This window comes from Miniopterus schreibersii (assembly GCF_964146895.1).
Source record: "Miniopterus schreibersii genome assembly, chromosome: 15".
NCBI classification, from domain to species: domain Eukaryota; kingdom Metazoa; phylum Chordata; class Mammalia; order Chiroptera; family Miniopteridae; genus Miniopterus; species Miniopterus schreibersii.
In genome coordinates this window covers 14,567,089-14,594,548 of record NC_138115.1, presented here as the reverse complement: position 1 = coordinate 14,594,548, position 27,460 = coordinate 14,567,089, and the positions used below count along the sequence as shown (strand labels likewise).

Sequence of the window (27,460 nt, the reverse complement as noted above, 5' to 3'; positions counted from 1 at the left end):
GGAATACCAGCGTAACCCCTGGTTAGCTGTGGGGCATCGGGCAAGCTTCTTAATGTCGCTTCTCCCTCAGTTTCCCCAGGTAACATGGGCAAAATAATAGCACCTACCTCTTAGGCATGGGTGTTCCCATATGACTGCAATAGTCTTCTGAGAGCCTTACGTGGCTGGTTCCTTTTCGTCACCCAGATCTCACTTCACAGTGTCACCCCCTCCAAGAGGTCTTCCCTGACTGCCGATACGAAGTTGGCCCCACCCAGGTCACTAGTTCTTCATCCCCTACTTTTCTTCCTGATACTTCCCTGTTTGACTGTTAAATAGATATCTGTATTCTAGTTTACCCCAATAGAACACAAGCACCACGAAGTCAAATTTTATCAGGAATCACTGGCTAGCCCAAACTAAATCACCAGTAAGTAGTCATTCAACGGCTGCATGAATGAATGAGTGAGGTAGCTGTGAGAATTAAACATGAATCACATAAAGCATTCTTTATAATGTCTGACACATAAGCATCAGTCCAGATGCTGTTCTGGAAGCTTCTGGTGAATGATGTGGGTAATGGACTCATAATTCTGACACTCTGTAACTTGCCTCTTCTTGCTGTATTGTGCAAACATTTCGTGGCATTTACTTGGAGGTGTGTGGGTAAATGGGCTTCCAAAAATAGGGCAGGTCGGGGGAGCACAGGTAGGCCCTGAGAATAGCATTTTACTGATTTCCATGGTGTAAATACTCCCACCATGACCAGTTTCAAGCTATCAATGATTAAAAAGCAAGTTCTAGAAATTCCTGAAAATATAACAAATGGTTCTCACAAGACAGTACAATTCTTCTCTTGGGAAGGGTCCTTTCACGCCTCCAAGTCTTGTTTGTTGAGTTCAAGTTTAAAATAAGATTTTTATCTAGAGACACTTTTTCCACATTCTCCCCTCTTGGCTATCCAAGGAGTGGTCTAACGCTCAAGGAAACTAGTTGGATGTGTTGGGCTGCATTTCCTGTACCACTCTCTGTGGGGTCTCGGGCTGAAGTTTAAGGCTCTAAATATGATCTGTATCCACACCAGACCATTGTGAGGACCAACTAATCTCATAATTGTGTTTAGAATCATTTAAATGGAGGCATCCACACAACAGAATCAGGCATCATCTATTAAGTGCCACCAATGAGCAGAATCTAATAATGGAATAAAAGTGACTCTTTCCTGACCACAAGATTCCAATGTAGAGTGAAAGTCAATACTGCAGATGGAGGTTTCTCTGGCACCACAGGCTTGTCGTACATGCAACATGACCCCTTGGCACCCAAAGCAAAGCATCAGCTTTTTTCAAGTTCAGCAATCTACCAACCCAAATTTTGAGATAACACAACCAAAATTCAAAATCCACAGTCATTCTGCATGCAAGTGATAACATGCCAGTAATTGCTGCTTCTCTTCTGTAAAGTAAATGGAAAGTCTATGGAATAAGGCAGAAAGAGATTAGTTTCTGATTCACTGTACCAGCTATCTATTGCTATGTAACAAATTACCCCAAAATTCAGCAGCTTAAAACAACACACATTTATTATCTCACAGTCTCTGTGGATCAGGAAGCCAGGCATAGCTTAGCTGGGTACTCTGTTCCACAGTTTCTCACAAAGCTGCAATTGAGGTGCCAGCCCAGGGCCTATGATCTCATCTGAAGGCTCAACTGGAGAAGGATCTGCTTCCAGCTCATTAAGTGGTTGTTGGCAGTTTTCAGTTCTTTGTGGCTGTGTGAGTGAGGGTCTTGGTTCCTCACTGGGTGTATGCTGAAGGCTGCCCTCAGTTCCTCACCACATGGGCATCTCCCACATGGCAGCTTGCTTCATAAAAGCATGCAAGTTGACAAGGCAATAGAGTCTGCTAACAAGACCGAAGTAACAGTCTTATGTAACCTAATCATGGCAGTGTCATTGGCATCCCATTACCTATGCCATATTTCATTGTTTAAAAGCAAGTGACTAGGTTCAGCTTATACTTAAGGGGAGGGGATTATACAAGGGCATGAATTCCAAGAGGTAGGGATCATTGGGGCCGTCTTAGAAGTCTGCCCACCACAATCACCCTCTTGGAATATGAATAGGAAGACCAGGCCCAACAAAACATCCCTTTAAGCTTCTCAATATGAAACCAAGCCATGTGGTTTCCCAAGCATATTTCTGAGGTCTCATACTTAGCAAACTAAGGTCTTATTCTTTAGTCCACTAAATACAAAACAAAACAAGGGAGCACCAAAGACATGAAGTCTGAAAACACAAAATTCTGTTCAAATGTTCTAAGCAAATACAATCTACATCAGAGAAAACCCCTGGGAGCATCTGTATTAGAAAGTCCCAACATGGAAGCCATTTTTCTGAACAACAAAACGAGTGATTCACAGGAAAGGCTGTCCATCTGAGCAGGTAGAGAATGCCAGGAAATCTAGTTTGGTCTGGAAGCAAATATGTTTTGGAATTTTTATGTATTGCTGTAGCGTATTTTGAAAATACACTTCATGCCATTTTATTGCTTACTATTTTCTGTGAAGTCTGTGTCTCCCATAGTACACTGATTACATGGTACTTTCGAGATCCAGACCCACCATAGTGGCAAAAAACTGCTGTAAAAACTTCAGTCCTTGGCTGTCACCTACCTTCTATCTAAGCTCTATCCAACCACATAGTCTCAGATATATGAGCATCCCAACATTCAATGGTGGTGGCAGGCCAGAGAGGCAGCCTCTGAAAGACTTCGAATAATTTAATCCACTAAGTGCAAAACACATAGAAAACCTAGAACACTGTGTCCTACATGAATGTAAATGCAAACAAAGATTATCTTAAATCTAAATGTTCAAAGGTGCTCTGCACATTTTACCACACTTTCCAGAACTACCCATACAATTTACTTTCTGCAAATTCTGCCTCAATTCAACTATAAAAAATACTTAAGTTTATTGGTTTGATGATCACCTATTCATTTTGCTCATTTTGCATAGAGATATTTGATAGACATCTAAAACTTACGCAGTACCGTACTCAAAAGGCCCTGAAACAACGACCATCTGTGGGAAAGCAGTTGTAAACCACCTGAGAGCTGACATGTGCTACACACGCCAGGATCCTGAATACGTGTTGAATAATAATGGAACATATGTGTGGTGAGCAGAGAAAAAAAATCTAATGCAAAATTCCATGTTAAAGGTGATAAGCAGACAGGAAGGTTATAAAGCAGGTGACAAAGGGAATTTTAAGGCTGTAGATGTCTTCCAAGCTGTGAAAATAACTTGGTAACATATTTCACTTGTAAAATATGTCTTTGGGGCAATAAAGTGAATGTCCTTACCTCTCTCAGATGTATGTTTTCCTTCTCTTTCTGGTCTAAAATCACCTCCAAGTGGCTGACTTGAGACTCAGCCTCTGCCACCCGCCGCGTCCGTTCACTGTCATCCTCCAGACTTTTGGACGGCAAACCTTTACTTTGTAACATCTCGAGCAGCTTTTTAATGGACTCGTCTCGGGCATTGAGGGTCTGTTTCTGCGTTTCGATTCTCAGCTCCATCTCCTCCAAGGTCTTCCTCAACAGGAACAGCTCCTTGGCCTGCCGGTCATGCTCGGCTTGCAGCCGCCGGAAGTTCTCCTCGGTCAGCTCGATGGTGAAGTGCTCGGCGCCTCGGTTGCCGCTCTCTTGCTGCAGGAGGTGGTTGAGGTCTCTCTGGGTTCGCAGCTCATCCTGAAGAGCCTGGATTGTCAGCTGCAGGTGCTGTGATGAGAAAGACAGCAGGAGAGGAGAAAAGAGGAGAAAAGTCAATGGAAACGCCAAGTGCTGTTTGCTGGTGCCACACCATGAAGATGGAATGTTAATCATGAGGCCCACAGGGCCAGGGTGAGGTCCTCCAGGGTGACTTCAGAAGTGTGGGACAGCACATGGAGAGGGGAAGTTAATTCAATGATGCTTTCTCAATGTCTTAGGAGAAGAGAAATGTACACATACACAGAAACAGTATATTAGTGTCAGTCACAAGGGAAATTACAGATCTACGGTTTTAATTTAGGAAGTGGAAAGGGTTGGAGGGAAACTCACAAACACACCTTCTTTATGCCCACAGTGCTCCAGACCCAGTATTCCTTGTTTCCTAAAGAAGTTCTTTACTCTGCTATCCATTATTTTCCATGATAAATGCATGTCCATTTAAAAATGAAAATAATAGCATCCACTACAGGCAGACAAAAACAAGGACTTTATTTTTACAAATAAAGCTGTGAACAGGTTTAGTAAACAGGATTACTGCATCTGCAAGCAAAAGGGAGCAAACGCAGAGACAGACACTCAAACACATGAGGAGGTAAGGCTGTGCAGAGCAAAACGAGCGGGCTGCAAAGAGTGGACAAACCTTGGTTCTTCTGGCATCCAGTAACTGAACAGCATGGGAAATGAAAAAAATGAAGCAAAAAATCAACACAAAGAAAAGTCCAGTGCAAGCAAAGGATATTTAACAGAAAGAACTTAATCAACATAAAATACCTTCACAGAGAAGAGAAAAAGAAAAAAAACATAATTTATATTACAGCAAAGACCCATAAGCTGCACAGAATCTATAGTATTGACTCTTGATAGACGTAATTTTTTTAAGTGCAGTTTATTCCACCTTTTGTTTTCTTAAATCTCCCTGACGCAGGGAGAAAAGCACAATACTCCAGACACACTCGCTTATTATTGCAGGTCATCATTTTAACCAAAATCACAGGGAAAGCACCAGAGAAACAAAATAGTTGCCAGTTGTGAGAAAAGAACCCCTTGCATGAAGACAGTTGGTGAATTCAGCAACGGTTCCCCACAGGGTCAAGCCCCAGGCTGTTCAGAAGAGGCAGCCACAAGCCTGAAGGCATTTTTGTCATAGCAACAAATCAGGAGACCTCCAAAACAGCACTTAGACATTCAATCACCAAACACATTCTCCTGCCTGTGAGAGGACCAGACACAACACTAAGCAAGGGAACCCAGAAAAACATAAGGCATAGCTCCTGCCCACAGGGGACTCACTGTATTATAAGGAATGGATAATACCGTGTCTAATTCACATAAATATTGGAGCAGTCAGCATTTTAAAATCTTTCTGAAGACCTATAGCTAATGCCCAGAGATGCTGAGATCTTTCTGAGTGTGACCTATACCCAGAAATTAGCACTGAGCGATGCATCATCTTGATAAAACTATGGATGCCCACTTCATCTGTACATTTCCATTGAAATTCCTAGAGCACAGGGATCAGATGCTCTCTTTCTCACTCATGAGCCATAATGCCTCACAGGGTTCTGACAGGGAGTTAGCAATTGACATGTATTTAATGATGGTCACTATGAATTATTTTTTAAAAATATAATGCACCCCTTCCCTGGCCAGATGGCTCAGTTAGTTGGAGTGTTGTCCCATACACCAAAAGGTGTTCAATTCTGGGTCAGGGTACATACCTAGGTTGCAGGTTCAATCCCCAGGGGCACATACAGGAGGCAATCAAGTGGTGTTTCTCTCACACATCTCTGTCATTCATTCTCTCTCTCTCTCTCTCTCTCTCTCTCTCTCAAAATCAGTAAACATATCCTTGGGTGAGGAGAGATACATGATAGATAGATAGATGATAGATGATAGATAGATAGATAGATGATAGATAGATAGATAGATAGATAGATAGATAGATAGATAGATGATAGATAGATAGATAGATAGATAGATAGATAGATAGATAGATAGATAGATAGAGATAGATAGATAGATAGAGGCACCCCTATAAAGTATAAAATTCAGTAGTTTTTTAGTATATTTCCAAGGTTGTACAACCATCAACACAATAAACTTTAGAGCATCTTCATCATCCAGAGCAGAAGTCCTATACAGTTCAGCAGTAACTCTCCATCCCTGTCCCTATCCCCAGGCCCTGGCAACCACTAATTTATTTTCTGTCTCCATGTATCTGCCTCTTCTGGACATTTAATATCAATGGAATCATGCAATCAACTGTTTCTTTCACTTGGCACGTTTCACTCATGTTGCAGCACGTATCAGTAGTACATTCTTTTATAGATGAATATTATTCCATTACAGGGACATATCACATTGTACTTATCCATCCATAAGCTGATTCGTAACAAATATTAACAGCAGCATTATTCCTAGTAAACAAAAAGTGGAAACAGCCTATGTGTCAATCAACTTATAAATGAGTAAATAAAATGTGGTATATCCATACAATGGAATATGAGTTAGCCATACAAAGCAGCAAAGTACTAATACACACCCCAATGTGGATGAACCTTGAAAACATTATGCCATGTGAAGAGAGCCAGTCACAAAAGACCATGTGTTATATGATTCCACTGATACAAAATATCCAGAATCAGCAAATCCACAGGCAGAAAGTAAATTGATGGTTGCCAGGAGTGTCGAAATGAGGGGAATGGAGGGTAATTACTAAAGGGCACAGGGTTTCCTCTTGGGGTGATGCAAATGCTCGGGAATTAGATGGTGGTGTTAGTTGCACAACTTTTTGAATATACTAAAAACCACTAAATTTTACATGTTAGATGAATGAATTGTATGGTACATAAATAACATCTCAATAAAGCTGTTGCAAAGAACACGAAATGGGTTGATAAAATAAATTGACCTTCCTCCACCAGCCCCCCAGCCCTAAATCACATCCAGAAAAAGTCTGCAGGAGTATCAGTAGCTTTCAGCCCCGTAATGTGGCCACTGCCAAGCCTCTAGGGAGTGGAGAGTGCATGTTCAAGTCACTTCAATATTCTTAAAGATGGCAAGTCTTTGTCCTTGGGAAGTGGCTTGGATTTCTAATAAGATCCAATTTTATTTGAATTTCATATATGATGAATGAGGATGTTCAGGCTGGAAATCATCTTTTCTGAGAGTGACCAAAAATAAGATTGATTTTCTTACATGGTTCAGACAGCCAGAAGGGAATTCCAAAGAAAAAATGCCAAAATTCTTTCAGCAGAGAGAGCAACACTGGATGACAAGTCTGTAAAGGGGCTGCCCCTTTGGATGGGCAAGTTGCCTGCTGCCCTGATCCTTTGTTTCCATGCCTGTGAGATGGGAATAATCATATGCCTACCCCACAGAGTTCCTGTGGAGAACAACTAAGATGCTGCATCCAGCGCCAGGCTTAAAAGCAAAGGAAGGGAGGAAGTTCGGTAGAAAGGTAGAAAAGAAGGCAGGAAAGCAGGAAACAACAATGATGGGGAGAGATGGAGGAACAAAGGAAAGGAAGGAGGGAGGGAGGAAGGTGGTCTATTTATCAATTCAATATACATTTACCCAATATCTCCCTCATACTCCTCAAAAATATTAAAAAAGAAAGGAAAACAAATGTTCCATGCTCAGAGTCCATGTGGACAAGTAAACTGATCGTAGAAACACTATGTTATGAGGGTTCTGACGGAAGTCCTCCATAGGTGGATGAAGGCACAGAGAGAATGCAACCAGGGCAAGAGACATGTGGGGAAACACCCCCAAAACGAGAGCCACCACTGAGCTGCATCTTGCAGAGCAAATGAGAGTTAGCCCTGTGAAAAACGATGTAGAGAGAAGAGAAAGTAAAAAAGCCCAAAGGCAAAGACAGACCAGGCCTGGTAAGGAGCAGAAATCTCGGCAGCGCTCACCACACGACACACATAGTTCTAAGCTCTTTCAGTCCTCACAAGCACCCTGTGAGGGAGCCACTGGCACCATCTCCATTTAATGGATGAGAAAATGGAGATGCAAAGCGGTAAAGTAACTTGCTTCAGGCCACCCAGCTAGATAAGGGGCAGAGCCAGATGTTCCTCCAGACAGTCTGACCCCAACACCCCACACTATACCATCTAGCTTCTGAGTTGGCACAAATACTTCAGGATGGCTGGGGGGGGGGGGGGGGGGGTGGTGCAGGAGTGGTGCTGAGAACAGGCAGGCAGGCAATAATGACAGTTACAGCAATTCTTAAAATTCAAAATTAGCCATCCTAATCAGGCTGTTCCTCATTCAGAGGATGTTTCCAGATTGTACACTTGTTAATACGCAAAATCTGTGTTCCAGGTAGCCATTTTATTAGTCACTAAATGACTCCAGCATGACCAAACGCAATCTGATAACCAACTAAAATTTAATGTTCAAAAATTTCTCAAGTCCATGTCATTTAGTTCTCACATTCTTTTAAGATATTTAAAATTAAGCAGGAATCTTCCTATTCTTAAAAAGGGATTCCTGAGCAAAATGCATTTACCTTATAGAGTCCTGACCACCTTTCTGCATCATATACTAGAGGATGGGGAGGGAATTGGAAGCAATCTCTCTCCCTCCGTCCATCCCTCCATCACTCTCTCTCTTCCCTCAATGTTCTACTTTTAAGAGATTCAATTCAATCATGTCTCAAAATTCACTTATCAGATAGCCATCTCTAGTTAGATATTTAACACAATTTCAATATTAAAATATAAAAACAGCACTTTTAATAAATAATCCACTGAAAAGAATATCCTCTCTGTGTCTGTGTCTCAGTTTCCTCATTTGTGAAAGGGAAAGAGTGACAATTCCTACCACATAGAGTTGATGTGAGAGTTAAATGAGTAACACAGTACATATAAAGCTGTAGAAAGTGCCAAGTACAGAGTAATCATGCATACTGTATCAGTCAGGATAGGGTAGAACATGCTGCTGTGACAACTGCAATAGAAACCCGCATTCTGAAAGACATAATCCACCCGGCACACTGAGGGCATGGAATCAGAATTTGTAGAGCTCAAAAAGACCTTAAAGATTCAGATGTTGACTTCATTTTACAAATCAGAAAATCAGATCGCATGGGTTAAATGTCAGGCCCAAGGGCACACAAACACTGCCAAAGCCAGAATCTCGGTTTCTGGGGTCCTGGACTCCATCCTGGTGTGTATTCCAATAACCTTAAGAGTAGACAAAAAGGAGGTGGTTTTCTACTTTAATGACTTAGAAAATAGCCATCGTGTTAGAGGCAGAATGAGCAATCACCTAAATAGTTTCCCTTACACATCACTGGGTCCTATCCAATAGTTAAATAGCATGGGACACAACAGGGACAATTTATTGAGACCTCCTTTCTAAGTCCTTGGATTTAGACTGTTAGCTAATTAGAATTAGCTATTAGAAGACAAGCGCAATAAAAGCTGCCTCTAAAAGATCAGTATACAATACAAGTGAAATCTCAAGCAAAGCCAAAGCACCTTTTCTAAGGGTCAAAAATTAAAAAAAAAAAAAAAAAACGATGCACAGTTTTTAATTCCCTCTTCCCAGATTATCCAATTCCTTCAGACTGAATCACTTCCCCCTTCTCAACTGTGAAAGCATATTTCTTTGAAGGCAGTCACCCAAAGCCCACTGGATCAATAATTGAGAGTATTCATTTCGGCTTGTTACCTACATCAGGTACCTACCTACAAACCAGCAATCTGCAAGACTGTGTTCTAGGGGTCTCTTGGGAATCTCCCAGTCATCACCATGGTCTCAACTTCCCAAAGCCTCAATCACTCTTTCTGTGGCTTCCATTCCACTGCACTAGAGACAGAAGCCCTTTCAATGTCCACCTGCATGTGGATAGGACATCACTACAGGATCCGACCTCATACCTCGGTCCCAGTCAAATTACTGTCAACTTAGCACTCAAGGCAGAGGTGAAACAGGTGGCAAAAACAGCTAATTCTCTTCAAGTACAAAGGTGGGTCTGCGCTTGGATGAGTATTCAGAAAGCTTTTCACTCCCTACCCTGATTCTGGGAACATTCTCCAGTGGCGCTCAAAGAATCAAAGCTCAGAAAGCAAGCCCCCTGCTCCACGGCCTGCCACTGAGGACACCACAGAGGGAAGCAAAGCAGGTGTGACAAGAGGCATCCAGGCTACTCCTTACAGTCACTCTGCTAGGAATACAAACAGGATGCATCACATTTATCATGATGCCTAACCTTCGGCCCAGCTCTTTTTAACCTTTCTCCCCCAACACTTATTCACATGCTTTCAACTCTGTCCTGGATAGTAAAGACTAGCCCCTCTCCAGTCCACAGAAGGAAAAAAGGTTAAAATCATTGGTCTGTCCTTTAAGCATAAGTAAACAGGATGGGAGCTGGAAAGATTAGTCTGTCCAATTGATTCCAAGTCTTAGACGGTACAGGAGGCCATAACCACTTCTCTTTCTGGTATTACAGCAGGCTACATTTTCCAGTAGGCCCTCCCAGCATACAACAGCTAGGTAACAGCAAATATATCTTTCAAAGCATTGCTCTGCTTACCAAAAAAAAGTAATCTCCTAGAAAGAGAGAGAAAGTGAGCTTCTCAAGGGCAGGTTCTGGGCCAAAATTGGATTATACCCCCAAATCTAGCACATAATAGGTATTCGATAAATAGTGAGTGAAATATGGGCAGAAAGATGAAAGGACCAAAAGGGGAATTGTCTCACCAGACAGCTGGCACAGGGGAACAGTGTGAGAGAGGATGGGCTTCCATTCCTCTCTGCTTTGTTGTAGTTAGTTTGGGGGTGGGAAAATGGTGGGGAGGGGGAGCTTGTCCTTGGCCTCAGATTACTCTGCCCTGTTCTCTCCTCCAAAACTCAAAATGCCTCCCATCCACCAGCTCGCTCGTCTGACAATACTGCCCCAAAGCTGCCAGCACTATGTCCACTTCACAAGAGGATGAATTGGGCTGGCTTCAGGGATTTGACTAAATCACATCATTCACTGATACGGGCCAGTGTCTACAATTGAGGTTTCCTCCAGTCAATTCTAAGAACTTCATTTTGCACAATTCTTATAAGCTCCCATAGTCCCTTAATTTTGAGAAAAGGAAAATAATGAAAGTACAAGAAACTAAGCCACAGTTGAGTTTATATGAAAAAGGGGGTGTGGAGAATATACTCTGTCTTAGCCAACATTTGGGAGAGTGACTTCCAATTGCTACTAGAGACAGAATCTAATCCAGATTTCAGAATGTCTAAAGCACAAAAAGGTAAACAGAATGAAAATATAATTATACATGTATATGTGTATGTATATATCTATACACACACACACACACACACACACACATATATATGATGTGCATGGAACACACAATTATTTGAATAGGAACTAGCCAGATGTTTAGACTCTACTGTGTCTTATCCCCAAACATGGAAAATATGAGTTCCTGGCAGATTTTTTAAAAAATCTGTGACCTTAAGCTCTTTTCCACACTACAGGGGAAAAACAATGATAAAGTTTTGTACTATAAAGCAGTTTAGGGTTTCATTGCTATGAAAATCGTCTCTGAGCTATATAAAAATATGAATTGGCTTATACCCAAAAGTCTTGAACTTTTTTTTAATAAATCCATACGGCTTCTCAAGCAAGGGCCTAACATAACTCTTTCAAAGAAAACGGAACCTCTCTGCAGACAACTTGGCAGGCTCTGCTTCTTCTGTGACTTTATTTTCCTATTTGTCATTTTCCAGTTTGTCTCTAATCAAATTTTAAGGGCAGGTTTTCTGATCCCTTTTTCCATAACCCCGTGTGCAGGATGTTCAGGACTCCTCATGGCTCCAAATCTTCATGTGTGCGAAAAGACGAACAGCAGATGTCGGCCAAAAACATGTGGCCCCTGTGGAAGAGTTGCTCTACTGAGAAAGGTATAAAAGATTAATATTTAGACATATGGCCATAGGTGTTCTCCTTTAGAATAGAATAAGGACACTAGGTGATTTTTTAAAGCACCAAAGGCAGGGACCCTGGGTTCCTCAGGCAGACGCACTGTCAGCGATAACTGTGGAACCTACTTGGGTTGATAATATATGACATTTTGCCAAGATTCATAACACTAAGAACAGCATACATGGGAAAGCCCTCTTGGCAGCTGCTTTCATAAGCAAGGAGGAGTTCTGGTTTTCATTACAGACCAATACCATAAGGTGGCACAGTATCAGAATATTGCACTGAACTGAGAGTTAAGGACTTAAGTTCTAATTCCAGCTTTGCTACTAACCAATTATGCGATCTGGGGAAAATCACTGAAGTTCTCTGGGATTCCAAGAACAGTGGGGAAGAGATGGGTTTTGAGTCTTACATCTACCTGTGACAGTCTACGTCACGTTGGAGAAATCACTTAAGTACTTTGAATGTCAAATTATTCATCCTTAAACAGGAAATAATAACATAACTAATTTACAGGGTTCACACAAAGACCACATGAGATGCTCATCAAGTAACTGAACAAGCTCCCATAAAGCACAAAACACAGGGCCTGGCACATACTGAGTGCTCAATAAATGTCCACCATAATTACCACTGTTGAGACAGAAGTGGTGGCTAGAGGCCCAGAATTAAAATGTCTCTCCTATTTGAGCATGAAAACCAAATTAACATAAATTTTTGATCATCAAATAAATGCAATGGTGGGAAACTGAATGGTAAGCACTTTGGCATTTTTTAAATAAGGGAAAACAAGAAACAGTTGTTTGAAGACCAACTCAAAGATGGATAAATTGATTTCCCATTAACTGGTCTATAAATAACCCTACAAGGGGCTGTGAGAACACCAAACATTTCCATTTGGAAAGTCAGGATTCTTTCCCTGCTATTAGTCAGTAATGCAGAAACAACTAAGGGATAGCAGCCTCTCCTTCTGTCGACCTGCTAAACCTAGTACAGGTAAAGACAAAAAATTCAGAAGTATTGATATTTTAAAATGTGTTCACAGAAACAACCCAAAACATTTAATCACAGAAAATATGGTTAAAATAGGAACTTTCCCATTATTAACAATCACAAGCAGTTGTTAAGAAGCAGCTCCTTTATTTGAATTGCTTGTCAAATCTTTAAATGATATTTTAAAACCTTTACTGCAATTTCCTTCCCTGTCACTTCCTCTTCCCTCTCCAACATGGTCATTAAACAAAACTGCTAATAATCTAAGTATTTTTAAAACAGGTATGAGGCTCTACCTAAACTAGTATCACTTCAAATAGCTAGGTGGCAGGCATTGAACTACTAATTTTTCCTAGCTCTGAGATACATGGTTTCCTTAGCCAAATTCTAGTCCTTGCCATTCAAAGTTTTCATAAGGGTAGTTTTTCCCAAGTACTCTCCTGTTTCTCTCTGCTTTGTGGATCACATCCTCCCCCCCTGAGAAGAGAGGATAACTGACCTCCATTCTACTCAGAGCATGGTCACTGGACCAGCAGCATCAGTATCCACCTAAGAAAGGTGGAATCTCCAGTCTCACCTCAGACCTGCAGGATCAGATAATGCATTTTAATAAGACCACCAGGTAAAGTGTAGGCACATGAAGGTTTGAGAGGCACTTTTCTAGACATCAAAAAGAGTTTCACTACAGATTCAATGCAATCCCTATCAAGATACTAATGGAATTTTTCACAGAACTAGAACAAATAATACTAAAACTTATATGGAAACACCTGAATAGCCAAAGAAATCTTGAGAAAAAAGAACAAAGTTGGAGGTATCATGCTCCCTGATTTCAAACTATACTATAAAGTATAGAAATCAAAACAGCATGGTACTGGCACAAAAACAGACTCAAAGATCAACGGAAAAGAATAGAGAGTCCAGAAATAAACGCATACTTATATGGTCAATTAATCTATGACAAAAGAGGAAAGAATACACAATGGGGAAAAGATGGTTTCTTCAATACACAGTGTTGGGAAAACTGGACAGATACAAGCAAAAAAAAAAAAAAAAGAAACTAGATAACTTTTTCATACCATATACAAAAATAAACTCAAACTGGATAAAAGACTTAAGTGTAAGACCTGAAACCATAAAACTCCTAGATGCAAACATAGGCAGTAAGCTCTTTGACATTAGTCTTAGCGATATTTTTTTGGATATGCCTCTTCAGGCAAAGGCAACAAAAACAAAAATAAACAAATGGGACTACATCAAACACAAATGCTTTTGCACAGTAAAGGAAACTATCAACAAAACAAAAAGGCAACCTACTATATGGGAGAAAATATTCGTAAATGATGTATCTGATAAAGGGTTAATATACAAAACATATAAAAAACTCATACAACTCAACATTTAAAAAATTCAATTTAAAAAATGGGCAGAGGACCTAAACAGACATTTCTCCAAAGAAGAAATACAGATGGCCAACAGACACATGAAAAGATGCCCAAAATCACTAATCATCAAGAAAATGCTAATCAAAACCACAATGAGATACTACCACACACCAGTCAGAATGGGCTGTTATCAAAAAGCCAACCAAGCCCCACCAGTGTGGTTCAGTTAATTGAGTGTCATCCCATGCACCAAGAGGTCGCTGGCTCGATTCCTGGTCAGGGCGCATGCCCAGCGTGCAGCTGATCAATGTTTCTATCTCTCTCTTCCTTTCCCTTCCTCTCTCTCTAAAAAAAAATCAATAAAAACATATAAAAAATATTTTTTTAAAAAAGCCAAACGAAAACAAGTGTTGGCAAGTATAAAAGGGAACCCTCGTGTACTGTTGGTGGGATTGTAAACTAGTGCAGCCACTATGGAAAACAGCATGAAGATTCCTTTAAAAATTAAAAATAGAACTACCATATAAGCAAGCAATTGCACTTATGGGTATATACCCAAAGAAAACAAAAACACTAATTTAAAAAGATTCATGCACCCTATCTATGTTCATTGCAAAACTTTCACAATAAAGAAAGATATGGAAGCAACCTAGGTGTCTATCAATAGATGAATGGATAAAGAAGATATATGTGTGTGTGTGTGTGTGTGTGTGTGTGTGTGTGTGTGTATCTATATATATACACACACACACATATACATATATGTATACATATATATGTATATATGTGTGTGTATATATATGTGCATATATATACACACACATACACAAAACAAAATATTGGAATATTACTCAGCCATGAAAAACAGTGAATAAATCTTGCCATTTGTGACATGAATGGACCTAGAGAGAATATTATGTTAAGTGAAATAAGTCAGACAGAGAAAGACAAATACTATATAGTTTCACTTACATGCGGAATCTAAACAAAACATAACAAATAAACAAATAAAATGAAACAGAAACAAACTGGTATATACAGAGAACAAATTTATGGTTGGGGGGGGCACAAAAAGGAAAGTGGATTAAGAAGTACAAACTTCCAGTTATGAAATAAGTCAGGGGGACATAATGTGCAGCATAGGGAATGCACTTAAGATCATAACAACTGAATATGATGGCAGATGGTTAGTAGGCTTATCGTGGTAATCACTTCATAAGGTACATAAATGTTGTACACTTAAAACTAGGATAATATTGTATGTCAATACAATTAAAAATTGTTTTTTAAAAGCCTCAGGCTTGCTATTGGTTTAAGAAATGATTATTTGGTCAATGAAAGTTGGGGAAGGAAAACATCATGAAAGTAGTACTATCCTATAGTCCTAGGGAGCACACTGAAAAGTTGGTTTACGGGATAAGAAAATCTGGGTAAACTATGAGTAGTACCTCTCAATACAAGACACTACTAGATAAAGCAGAGAGAGGGTCATTTGTTCATTAGTTCAACAATTACTGAGCTATGTGCTATTTGACAGACATGTATACCAAGTTTCCTCTCCAAGTCAAAAACAAAATCTTGACAGGTTAAATATAAATAAACAAATTTCATTACATGTAAAATATATTATTATTATAAATAATATTGTAAATTATATATTATCATATATGCTATTTATTTTTAAGGGATACATAATATCTAAATTTGAATTCCTAACTGTTATTGAATATTACCATTATTTAAAAGACAGTCTGAGGGAGCCCTGAATAGGTAGCTTAGTTGGTTAGAGCATCATCCTGATACTCCAAGGTTGCAGGTCTGTCCCCGGTCAGGGCACATACAAGAATCATCCAATGAATGTATAAACCAGTGGAACAACAAACTAATGTTTCCCTCTCTCTCTCTCTATCTCTCTCTCTCCCTCCTTTTCTCTCTCTCTCTAGAACATCATTCAATAAAAATTATTTTTAAAAAAAGACAGTCTGAGGAAACCTTTAAAAAGTCATCCATAATGTCAGTACTAGGCTTTATAGTCAACTGTTTTACTCATTTCTACGGTTAAGCACCATTTCTGTAAGCATGCCTGTGCTCCCGGTGGAATTTTAAGTGACTGAGAAAACCATGAGGATAGTCTGAGATGAAACTTCTTTTACAAATTATAACTTGAATAGTGTATAGGGAAAACTTGAATATACTGGTCCCTAAGGTGCCCAGTCATTCAAATTCTCTGCTTATGCATTTTATTCATAAACTAGAATCGGCCTTCTCTGCTGAGAAGCGAGGATACCTATTACTATATCCACACAAGGGTACAGTCTTTATATTTATAAATACATATATATATGTATATATATGTGTGTGTGTGTGTGTGTGTGTATACACACACACACACACACAGAGGGGGAGATAAAACATACCACACAAACAAAAATATGGCTATCAGCCCATAGGAAAGGAAAGGAATGCAAATAAACTAGAAAAATACATTAAGATGATAATTACTGGGAGAGTGGGGAATGGAAAATGATAAGGGTATGGGGCTTTGGAGGAAGTGATGAAAATGTTTGAAAATTAAATAGTCACGATGGTTGTACAACTCTGTGAATATAAGAAAAATTGCTGAATTTTACGGTACATGAGTTATATCTCTATAGAGCTATTAAACGTGATGGGAGGTAGGAGCATTATGGATGCCTTCCTTTCTATTTCCCATTTTCTTTCAAATATTTTTTCCAAGAATAATGTTTGAATGTCTACTGCTATGGACTGAATATTTATGTCCCCCCAAAATTCATATGTTAAAACCTAATCCCTAATGTGATGGTGTTTGGAGGTTGGGCCTTTGAGGGGTAATTAGATCGTGAGAGTGGAGACCTCATGAAAGGGATTGGTGCCCTTATAAAAGAGGCCCTAGAGGGCTCCCTCGCCCCTTGCTCCGTGTGACAACATAGTGAGAAAACGGCCCTCTAACCAAGAAGTATGCCTCCATTAGATACTGAATCTGCCAGCACCTGAATCTCCCAGCCTCCAGAACTGTGAGAAATAAATGTTTGTTGTTTATAAGCCACCCAGGAAATGGTATTTTGTTATAGCAGCCTAAATGCACTGAGACACCTGCCACATACTCATCACGGCTAAGTTAATTAAGATTCTTTGCAAGCAACAAAAATCAACTTGGCCTAACTTAAGCCAAAGAAGGCAATGTGTGGAAAAATATCAGAGTTTCTCCCTGAATCAAAGCAACAAGTGTGAAAACAAAACCCAGGGAAAGAAGGAGGCTGGAAACAGCAGGAATCACTGAGAGAAGCTTGTGACTTGGTTTCAACAACTCCTTGCTCCACACTGTAAATACCCAGGACAGAAGATGGAATTGTCCTGGCATGGGCCCTGCATCCACCGTGAACCAATCAGCTGACCCTGATCACCTGGAGATACAAGGGGAAGGAGATTCATTTAAAGGTGGGCAGAGACCCCAAGAAGAAACTGATACAATTGCTGTTATAATTAAAGAGTTTTTTAAAATATGAATAATAAAATAGCGCTATGGTTATGCTTATTCAGGAAAAGGAATGCCTAAAGGACAATACACACAAGACTCAGGGGATCTTGATGGCAGAGACATAACCCTGCCAGCTCAGGCTTCTGACATCCGGCAACAGACATGATTAAGTTAAGAGAACACGGAAAACTTAAAGAGGATTACAGACTTCCAGGAGGAAATAAAGGAATAATTAATTTGACAGTGAGAGTCCTACAGATTTGATTGAGAATAATACCTCCAATTAGAACCCTGTCTTTGACGCCAGACAGCCTTGGGTTGAGCTCCAACTTGGTGACTCACTAGCTATGGGTCAATCTGATCACTCACTAGCTGCAGAGTCCCACAGGCTCAGGTGGGCTGTCGTGACACTAACAGGTATTTCTATTTGCTAGATTTCAGTTTTCAACTCTTTTTAAAGCTGCTAATAGTACAAACATCTCACAAAACTGTTCTAAGTTTCAACAGGTAACACATATCAGATACTAAGCAAACACCACTCCAGCCCATAGGAACCTATCATTTTTAAAAGCCTCTATTATTAGTAGACAAACCTTCCCAAAATGCAATGGAAAGAGATGAAAGTAGAGTGAGGGGAAATGTAAAATTAAGTTTGGCTGTGTCATGTACAAATAAAACCTTTAACCCAGAAGAACTTTCTGGCTCAGCCACTTCTGATGCTAACCTTTCCATAGCAAATAAAATACTTTGAGAGAATAGTCCTGGGTTTTGCTATAAGCTAGCATATGCATTTTAAAGAGATGGCAAATATTTAACAACAATATCACTGAATATCAGTGAAGACAGGGATCAAGAGGATAATCATCTCTGCTTCTTTTTAGAAGGGTATACACTGAGGCCCAAGTCCCTTAAGTCACAGCAGAGATGGCAAGACCACTAGTTACAAAGCCCAGGGCACTGGTCTTTCCCTCCTAGCTCCATGCACCAGTCTGATTTGTCACCGGACTGCAAAAGGATCCCGTTACCACCTAATTAGCATCAGGGCAAGTGCAACAGCTGCCACGAGCCAGATTTCCACACCAGAGTCAAACATCTAGGGCCCAGACACATCCCTTCCACCATGTCCCCCAGACGGTGCAGCGGCTGTAACCACGCTCAGTGCGCCAGCAGCTTCAAGGCTTCAGAAGCTAGAGCAGATGCTCAGTTCCCACCAGCAGGAAGGGACTCCTCTCAGGGAGGACTTCTTAAAGAGCACCTGTAAGGACTCTTGAAAGGTTTTTCCACCTGAGAGCTTAAAGACTTTGAAAAGGGTTTAGAGGGTCTTTCCCCAACAAAAATATGTGGGATAAATGTCAAAAATGAAGGGACCACTTAGGAGCCCAGAAAAGATAATGGCGAGTCACAGGATATCCATGCTATTGTTGGGTAAGCCAAAGCAAAGCAAAAAAAAAAAAAAAGGACTGGTTCTTTCACCGATCATATCACTGAAAGAATATGTTATATCATTGAGAAATAAGATCCCTCAATACCACTCTTAAATGATATTAATTTGAGGTTATTTTTATTTTATCTGGATAATTTTGTGTGTGTTTTTTCCTAATCCTCACCTGAGGATATTTTTCCATTGCTTTTCAGAGAAAGTGGAAGGGAGAGAGAGAGAAACACTGATGTGGGAGAGACATATCGATTCGTTGCCTCCCTAACGAGCCCCAACCAGGGCGGGGGATCGAGCCTGCAGCCGAGGCACATGCCCTTGGCTGGAATTGAACCCAGAGCCTTCAGTCTGAAGGCCGACGCTCTAACCACTGAGCCAAACCGGCTAGAGCTGTGTGCATTATTTATAACAAAAGTTTTCCTTAGCAAAGATTCAGAAACCCATGTACACATTCATGAGCATAAACAATACATTTCATGTGCTTTAGGATTCTTTTTCAAATCTTAAACCAGTGAAAGAGAATAGAATTTTCCCCAAAAGGATGGCAAAAAGTATTTTTAAACAAGGACCTGCAAAGTGCTTTTCTCATCCTTGGATATTTATTTTGTTTTATAATTCATTCGAGGCTTTTAAAGTTGGGAAAGGAGGGGAAAAAATGGCTTTCAAACTGAGTCTGGAACAGAGCTAACCAATCAAGTCCAACAGGGATATAAAGAGAGTATCTAGCAGCACAGACACTGCTGGTGCCCGGAACAAAAGCAGTATTGAACAGAAGAAGAATTTAAGTTGAAGCAAGCCTTAATGTAATACCTTACTAACTCCAGGTCCTACTGCCATTTTTCTAACTAAGATGAACTATTAGCCCTGGTTACATAAATTTCAACATACCAGAGCCCTCAGCAAGCTACACAGAGGCCAACGGCAGCATGAATACATTCACCTGCGCACTATTTAAAATGCATGACTATCCCTCTAGTCATCATGTGCATCCATCCTTGACTGTGGACTAGGAGAAGTTTATAAAACCAGTGCAGACAAGGGCTTCCAAATTGATCTTTTGCTGCATCTCTGAAAGTTTCATTTATTTAGTTTAAAAATGCAAAGGGAATACGAGTGGAAAGAATTGTAGGCTTTGTGGTTTTTAAGGTGGAAAAAACATAGAATGAGTTTACAGTTTACAGTGTCTGCAAAAGGACTCCTCACTTATTTCTTTGAATAAGCTTTGAAATCACCTTTTGAAAGGGCAAAGAAAACTCTATTATTATAGCAATAACTGAAATCCAGTGTAGGAAATAAGTTAAGAGCCTGAGTCCTGACTCAAGCAAGAGCTGGTTCTATTGTTTATATCTATACTACTTCATCTCTGCAAAGTTATTTGCCCTCAATTTCTTCCACTGTAAAATGAAAATGATACAGTTGTAGTGATGAGCAAATTTATTTATATGTAAATTTATATATATATATATATATATAAACACAGAGTGTCCCCAAAAATGTATAAGCACTTTGAATTATTATAAAGTCAGTGTTTATTAACATATAGTTTTCTTTCAAAATTTAGAAGAATCTACAGAAATGGATAATTGTTTCTGTCAATGCCTGTTTTCAAACTGATGACCGTTCTGGCCCAGGCACTGCTGATAATGTGAAGCAATGGGATCGCAAACATCAAGAATCATTTCGTTCTTTCGCTATCTGTGTGCCCTCAGTTCGTCGACTGTTGCTGGTTTTGTACCATAAACTTTATCTTTCACATATGCCCATAAAAAATATCTAGTTGCACTTTAGGATAAATCTCCCTTGTTCAAAGTTTAGTCTGGCTTCACTCATTATTTCAAATCAGTTAAACATGAAAAGGAGTGAAAATTAAGTGAGTTCTCAGCTGTTAAAGTGTGCATACATTTTTGGGGACACCCTATACATAGCTTAGTACAGTCTATGAATAGAATAAACAACTTCTCTTAATGTCACAATTAGTATTAATAGTGAAAACCACACTTATGCTGGAAAATATCTTTAAATGTTGCTTAACTTATTCAATGAACTCCAGGCAGGGTAACATTTACTTACTTCATCAGATAGAAGGCTTTTTTTATTTCCTGGAAAGAATTTTTTTAAGGATATGACAGAATCTTCCTTCAAGCCCTCTATCTAACAACCATTCTGCTACAAAGACACCTTACAACCTCCCCTTTCATTTTCTTGAGACTTCTATCTCCAGCCAAGATGGAGTTACAGAGATGGAATAACCTTCTTGCCTAAAACAACTCAAAAACTGGAAAACATGTATGAAACAATGGTTTCAAGAACAGTAATCCCTGAGCGATGGGAATCAAATGAGGTGAGCGCTATAACTGGCCCAGCCTAGTGCATGGAGACAGTGTCCAGGCTGCAGCACCACAAGGAGAAACCCAGGAAAAGACCTATGGTCTTTCTGATTTGAGAGAAACCTGGAAATATCAAGTCAACTAGAGTTTGCACCAAAGAAGCTGCACAGGGTCCCCCTTGAGCAATTAATCTTCACATGAGTGTGAAGAAACTGCCTGAGGCCAGGAAAAGAATCACAAAAAGGCAGAGGAAATCATACCTGGAGTTTGTACTTTAGCCTACTTGATGTGAAAAAGCCCAGCCTATCCTATTTGAGGATAAGAGACCACAAGAAGAGAGACCCAGCCAAAAGCCAACACCAACCACAAGACATGTGACAGGCCATCTTAAACCAAACAGAATCTATGATTTTTTTTTTTTAATCTTTATTGATTTGAGAGAGAGGAAAGGAGAGGGAGAGAAAGAGAAATATCAATGATGAGAGAGTCACTGATTGGCTGCCTCCTGCACGCCCCCAGCTGGGGATCGAGCCTGCAACCCAGGCACGTGCCCTGCCCAGGAATCAAACCATGATCTCCTGGATCATAGGTCGATGCTCCAACTCTGAGCCATGCCGGCTGGGCCAGAATCTATGAACTTACCAGATTACTACAACCTGATGAATGATGGACCCTTGAAGAGATCAGCAACAGAACCACCCAGCTGAGCCCAGCCATGCCCAGCCAAAACTAATGACCCTCAGAACTTTGGACAAATAAAAGAGTTGTTTTAAGTCTCCAAGCTTGGGGCTGATTTATTACACTGCGATAGAGAACTGATACACAAGATGTCTAAAGCAATGTTGCATATACAAAAAAATGAGACATAAATGTCCAGTAAATGGCCCATCTCTGCTACCCATCAGCATAAACCAATACCTAAGGGCAGCCAGCCCCACTGCAGCAAGAGCAACAGCCTTGTTCACTTGCAAGAAGTTAAAACCATTCTGGAAACACGTTTTGAATCAAAGAAACCTGAAATATCAGAGCTCTAGTGTCACATCCACGGTGAAGCACTCCCAAGATTCTGCCGATAGAAATACCTACTTTTTCCTCTTGTTTCCATGGAGCCTTGAGGACAGCCCTGCCTTGGCACCTGTGTCAGCATATTCTGTGAGCCTCCTATCCCCAGCAGCAGTTGATGCGGGGTACATCTAAGTAGTTCACCTCTTACTTGTGGTGAGTCACTCAGCACAGTTCCTGTCCCCAAACAATAACCACCCTGGATACAGCTAGCTGGGCTATTTCAATCCTAGAGAAAGAGGTCAGAACAGAGACAGGATTAAAGGCTGGCTAAGGAAACAGCTCTGTGATAGTGATGACGGAAGGAGCTTGCTTTAAATTTTTCAGGAACCCCCCCAATCCCAATGACTCAGCCTATCCTGGTGGGGAGAAATACTAAGTAGTCTCAATAGCCAATAGTCCACAAATAGTTTAAAACTCGAATGAACCTCTGTGCATCTCACGAAGTCCATCTGCTTTAAAATGGGCATCTGTTGGCTGTCCTTGGTCACTGAAAGGCTAGGAGTTCATGCCAATCTGAAAAGCCCAGAATCTGTAGGAAGGTTAAAAATTAAAATTACTTCCAGCCCCTGGCTACGTCTGAGACCTCATTTCCAACTCTTCTCACCTTCACTCACTAAGGCTCCAGTGATCCCAGCCTCCTTATTGTATCTTGAGCACGCCAAGCATATACCTGCCTCAGGGCTGTTGCCTTTGTTCTTCCTGCTGCCTAAAATGCTCTTGCACCACATGCTATTTAGTTTTCTGCTCAAATGTCAGTTCCTTAAGGAGGTCATCCTGGTCTACTCCATCTAAATAGGCCCCCCACATACGCCCTGGCAGTCTCTATTCCCTTGCCCTGCTTTTTTTTCGTCATAGCACACAGCATCGACAGTATCTATTTATCTATCTATCTAATCTATCTATCTATCATCTGTAGTGTGTGTCTACCGTCTAAGTATAATGGGAGCTTCATGAGGGCAGGGACTTAACTATTTGCTTAAAACTGTAGACTCAGTGCTGACAACAGTGCCACACACCTAGTAGATGGAAAATAAATATTTGTTCAGTGAATTAATTTACTAACTATAAGACAGCTTCTATACATTGTAAATGCATCACCACTAGTGCTCTAAGGGAGTGGCTCATGAAAATTATTTCCTTCTTAGACCACATGCTCTATAAAGACAGGTGCTATCTTTGTATTAATGACTTATAGACTGTATATAAAAATAACTAACATGTATAAAATGCTTACTCTGCACTGAGCCCTATGCTAAGCTTTTTATATGCATTTTCTCACATCTTCTAACAACTTTATGAAGTAAGTACGATTAGCATCCCCTTTTTATAGATGAGGAAAGTAAGGCTCAGGGACAGGAAGTCACTTGCTAAGGCCACAGCCAAGATTTGAGTCTGATTCTGGAACCCAAGCTCTTTACCCAGTGTTATGCTGCCAGGTAGGAAATGGGATGAATGGATGACTGGTTATGAACTAGAGATATCCATCATGAGTTGCTCTAGTCATGGCCTATTCCAAATAATTCTGTCCATCCACAGCCAAGCTCCATATCACATGGCCCTGCTCCTGGCTCTTCCTATTACAGTAGCTAAATGGACCAAGGATTGGGCCTCTCACCCATAGCCTGACTGGGCCATCCGATGCCTAAGAAAATTAGAATTGGAAACTGAGAGCATGAGCCAGTCAGTAGAGGAAGTGGAGTTATAAAGAATTCCCCTGGAAGATATGGGGCCTTGGCAAACCAAAACCCCAGAGAAGCCCAAGTTATAAGGATGCAAAATGGACACAGAGAAGGCTATGAAAGGTAGAGGTGATGTGGGCAGAACAGAGCCGGAAAGCCATAGAAATGCCCAAGAGAGCAACAGACTTAGATCCCGATAGTGATTCAGCTTCTGTTCCAGTGAATCCCTGGCTCCATTTTCTTGAGGTAGCTAACAGTGTCAACCCACCTATTCAACCATATTGCAATACATTGGTCACACTAAACCAAAGTATAGGATGAGAGGTGACATGCTTGTCCAATAGGACCTTCTCTGGAACTGTCCTGCAGAACTACCTTGAATTACATACTAATCCTGGACATGCAAGAGTGAGAGTGGGGATACTTTCAGATTTCAGATTTTCTCTCTCTACCATTGTGACCTTCTCAAGGTCACCAACTTCTGCTGCTCTTAGCCCCTTCTGGCCAGAAGGAGAGCTCCTATGGCCCCACATGGCCAAGTTGTTCAAAAGGAGGCTCAGCAAAGCTGATGGACCCCTAGTGACTCACTCATTCCTCTATCTTTATGCCACAGCCTTCTCATTCCTGGGAACAGCAGGCCAGAGGCTGCATGAGGCCCTGGTTAGGCACCTGCTCCACCAGTCCTCTGCTCTCTTGCTCTGTGTGAACTCTCCTTACTCGCAATGATTTCTTTTCTCTAGGGTCCTATCATCTCTATCCCTGCTTTCTTTGGGGATCCTCAGTCTATCAAGCTTGGGCTACACATGTCTAGATTCCACTTAGGTTAAGAGATCAAATTATTTCTTTTTTCAGAAATGTCCCAGGATACCTAGGAGGCATAGGAGTATACAAAGTGGGTGCTGCTGCCTAACTCCACCTGCTGAACAGTTTCAACTCAGTCCCAGTCAAAATATCCCCTTAGAAGACCACTGAAAGCCAGTGAACCCATATTTACATATCACTACTATACGCATCCACTCATGCTGCTATCCATGCAACTTACCTCCCACCAGATTTCCTCAAGGGAGTCACAGAAACCCTAACCAGAGGAACCCCAATTCAATCCTTCCGATTTGCACATGGTAACTGAGTTATAGCAAGGCAAACAGGAACCTCAGGCCCAAATGAGCCAAGCGTAAGAAAGGAGAATTCCTCTGTAGGATCTCCCCTCCTCAAAGCACAATGTGGTTTATCAGAACCAACTGAAGATCAGTGTGAGCAGGGTTATGCAGGAAGCTGTGACCATTAAAAGACCAGTAAGGTCTAGTCTCCCTTTTCAAGGTGTTTATAACTCAGTGGGAGAGAGACAGACCCACATACTTATAAGTAGGCATTTGCACATGCTATATTTGAGACAGAAATAAAGTGCTACGAATAGCTAAACCAGGGTCATAAACGAGTAAATGTGACTGGGAAGAGCTCCGAGGAAAAGATGGAATTCGGCTGATCCTTGAAGGCCCTATTCATGCTCCCAGTCTCCGCTGAGTGCTCCCTTGTCGCAGAGGCTCCCATGACCCCACAGTCTGGGTCAGTGCCTGGGCTGTACACCTACACAGCACCTTGGTCTTTCTTTTACATTCATAACTGACCCATTATCTCCCACATTTTTCTCATTAGGTGTGAATTCCATAAAAGCTCATCCTCAGTGTCTACCAGAGTGCTTTCCACACTACAGGTGCTCAGTAAATGTGTGTGTGTGTGTGTGTGTGTGTGTGTGTGTGTGTGTGTGTGTGTGAAATGAACTGGGCTGGAAATGAGTGGGATACCTACACCCATGCTAGAGAAGGAGAGTGCGCAAAGGGGAATTTTCAGAATAGCCTATGCAAAGGCACAGGAGAGAGAAAAGAGCAGAAGAGAGAAGTGGCAAAGATAGACGGTAACATAATAATAGCATCAGCCAGCGTCTACCAGCTCCTTACAGTGAGCTCCGTACGTGGGTTCTCCCATCTAGTCCCACCAACCACTCACAGAAGGAGGCAAATACTATTACTCCTGTTAGACAGACAATGTAACTGGAGTAGAAGCAGGTCTAGTACTCACTCAAGTTCATACATACCCAAGGTCACACATATCCAAGGTCATACACTGAAGAGTACAAGTGAGACTGGAACCTAGTGACTCTGATCTCAGAAGCTAAGCTTCATCGCCATGTGCCACCAAATTTGGAAAAGAAAAGTAGACTTTGTGAGGAGACAGAAAGAAGCTCAGCCTTGGTGTCTGGAAAAGTATAGAAGCATCTCCTCTTCAGAGCTGGCTTCCTGAAGGATGCAGCCCATCCTAAAGTAATTCAAGTACAAGGCGGGAGAGCAGAGCAAGGAGCAAGTCCACAGACACAGAAGTGTGGATGTTTCCCTGTTTCCCTCACTGTGCCTCACCTCCGTGGTCTCCTTCTTTTATTTCTAATAAAAGGACACTTGTGGATCCTGAAAAATAATTAAAAGCAAAATCTCTTTGCAAATTACAAAACGGAAAGTAGACTTCTGATATTTAATAGATTTTGTTATAAACAAACTAAAGTATAAGTTCTGTTTTGGGGGAAGGTTAAGAATTTAACTTTTCTTTTACTCTTTAACCTAACAGAGATCAGAAGAAATCCAGTTATACAAAATGGCCAACAATTAAAATCACTCAGCACAGTGGTACTTTTTAAAAATAGTTCAAAGGGCCTTCGAAAGCAATGACTGCTGAAATAACTGTCTGATAGCAAAATAAGCCAATGACTTCCATGACTGTCTAGCTCTCGTTGATTCTGAAGATGCAGCATATTGTAGGGGACACAATTCACCTGGTTTGCTCCACAGGAACCGAAGTCGGGAGGCTTATACTTTTCACCTACTACTCTTTTCTTTCAAACCACACACGTGTGTTACACGAATCTGGTTGTAACCACAAAAGAGTTATACTTTTGCTGCCAGCTATTAGTATTATTATTCTAAATAAGTTCCTTAAATGGTTGCTAACCCTCTTCCTATGTCCAATCTATAGGCTGATGGGAATGGAGCAAGAAAAAGATGCTATTTTACTCCTTCATTTTTAAAGAAGCAACATCATAAAACCCCCAGGGAGCCCAGCCCTGGCAAGCTCCAAGACGTTCATGGGTTTTCCCTCCAGGAGGCCTACCAGGTGCTTACAGTCAAGATGAGGGAAAATCCCTTGTTCCTTCCCTCAGGGGGCTGGGGAAAGGAGTCATTCTGAAACACTTCCAGAGCGTTCTGTTCTTCTTAACAGGTCTTCCCTCAAAGGAAACCGTTTTAAAGGGACCTAACTGACTGAGGAAAGGAAAATACCCGACTCCACCTCCCTCTCGCCTTCCTCTCTCTCCTGAGGGGGAAGAAAAAACAAAAC

General features: G+C 40.9%; 1 protein-coding gene across 1 annotated transcript in view; it reads right to left on the bottom strand.

Annotated features, from left to right (window-relative positions):
• ERC2 (ELKS/RAB6-interacting/CAST family member 2) overlaps nucleotides 1-27,460 on the bottom strand; it is an 809,820-nt gene that overhangs the window by 668,705 nt on the left and 113,655 nt on the right. Inside the window, exon 3 of the mRNA XM_081160189.1 lies at nucleotides 3,344-3,760. Coding sequence (XP_081016315.1) covers nucleotides 3,344-3,760 — 417 coding nt within the window. The remainder of the gene's footprint in view (nucleotides 1-3,343; nucleotides 3,761-27,460) is intronic.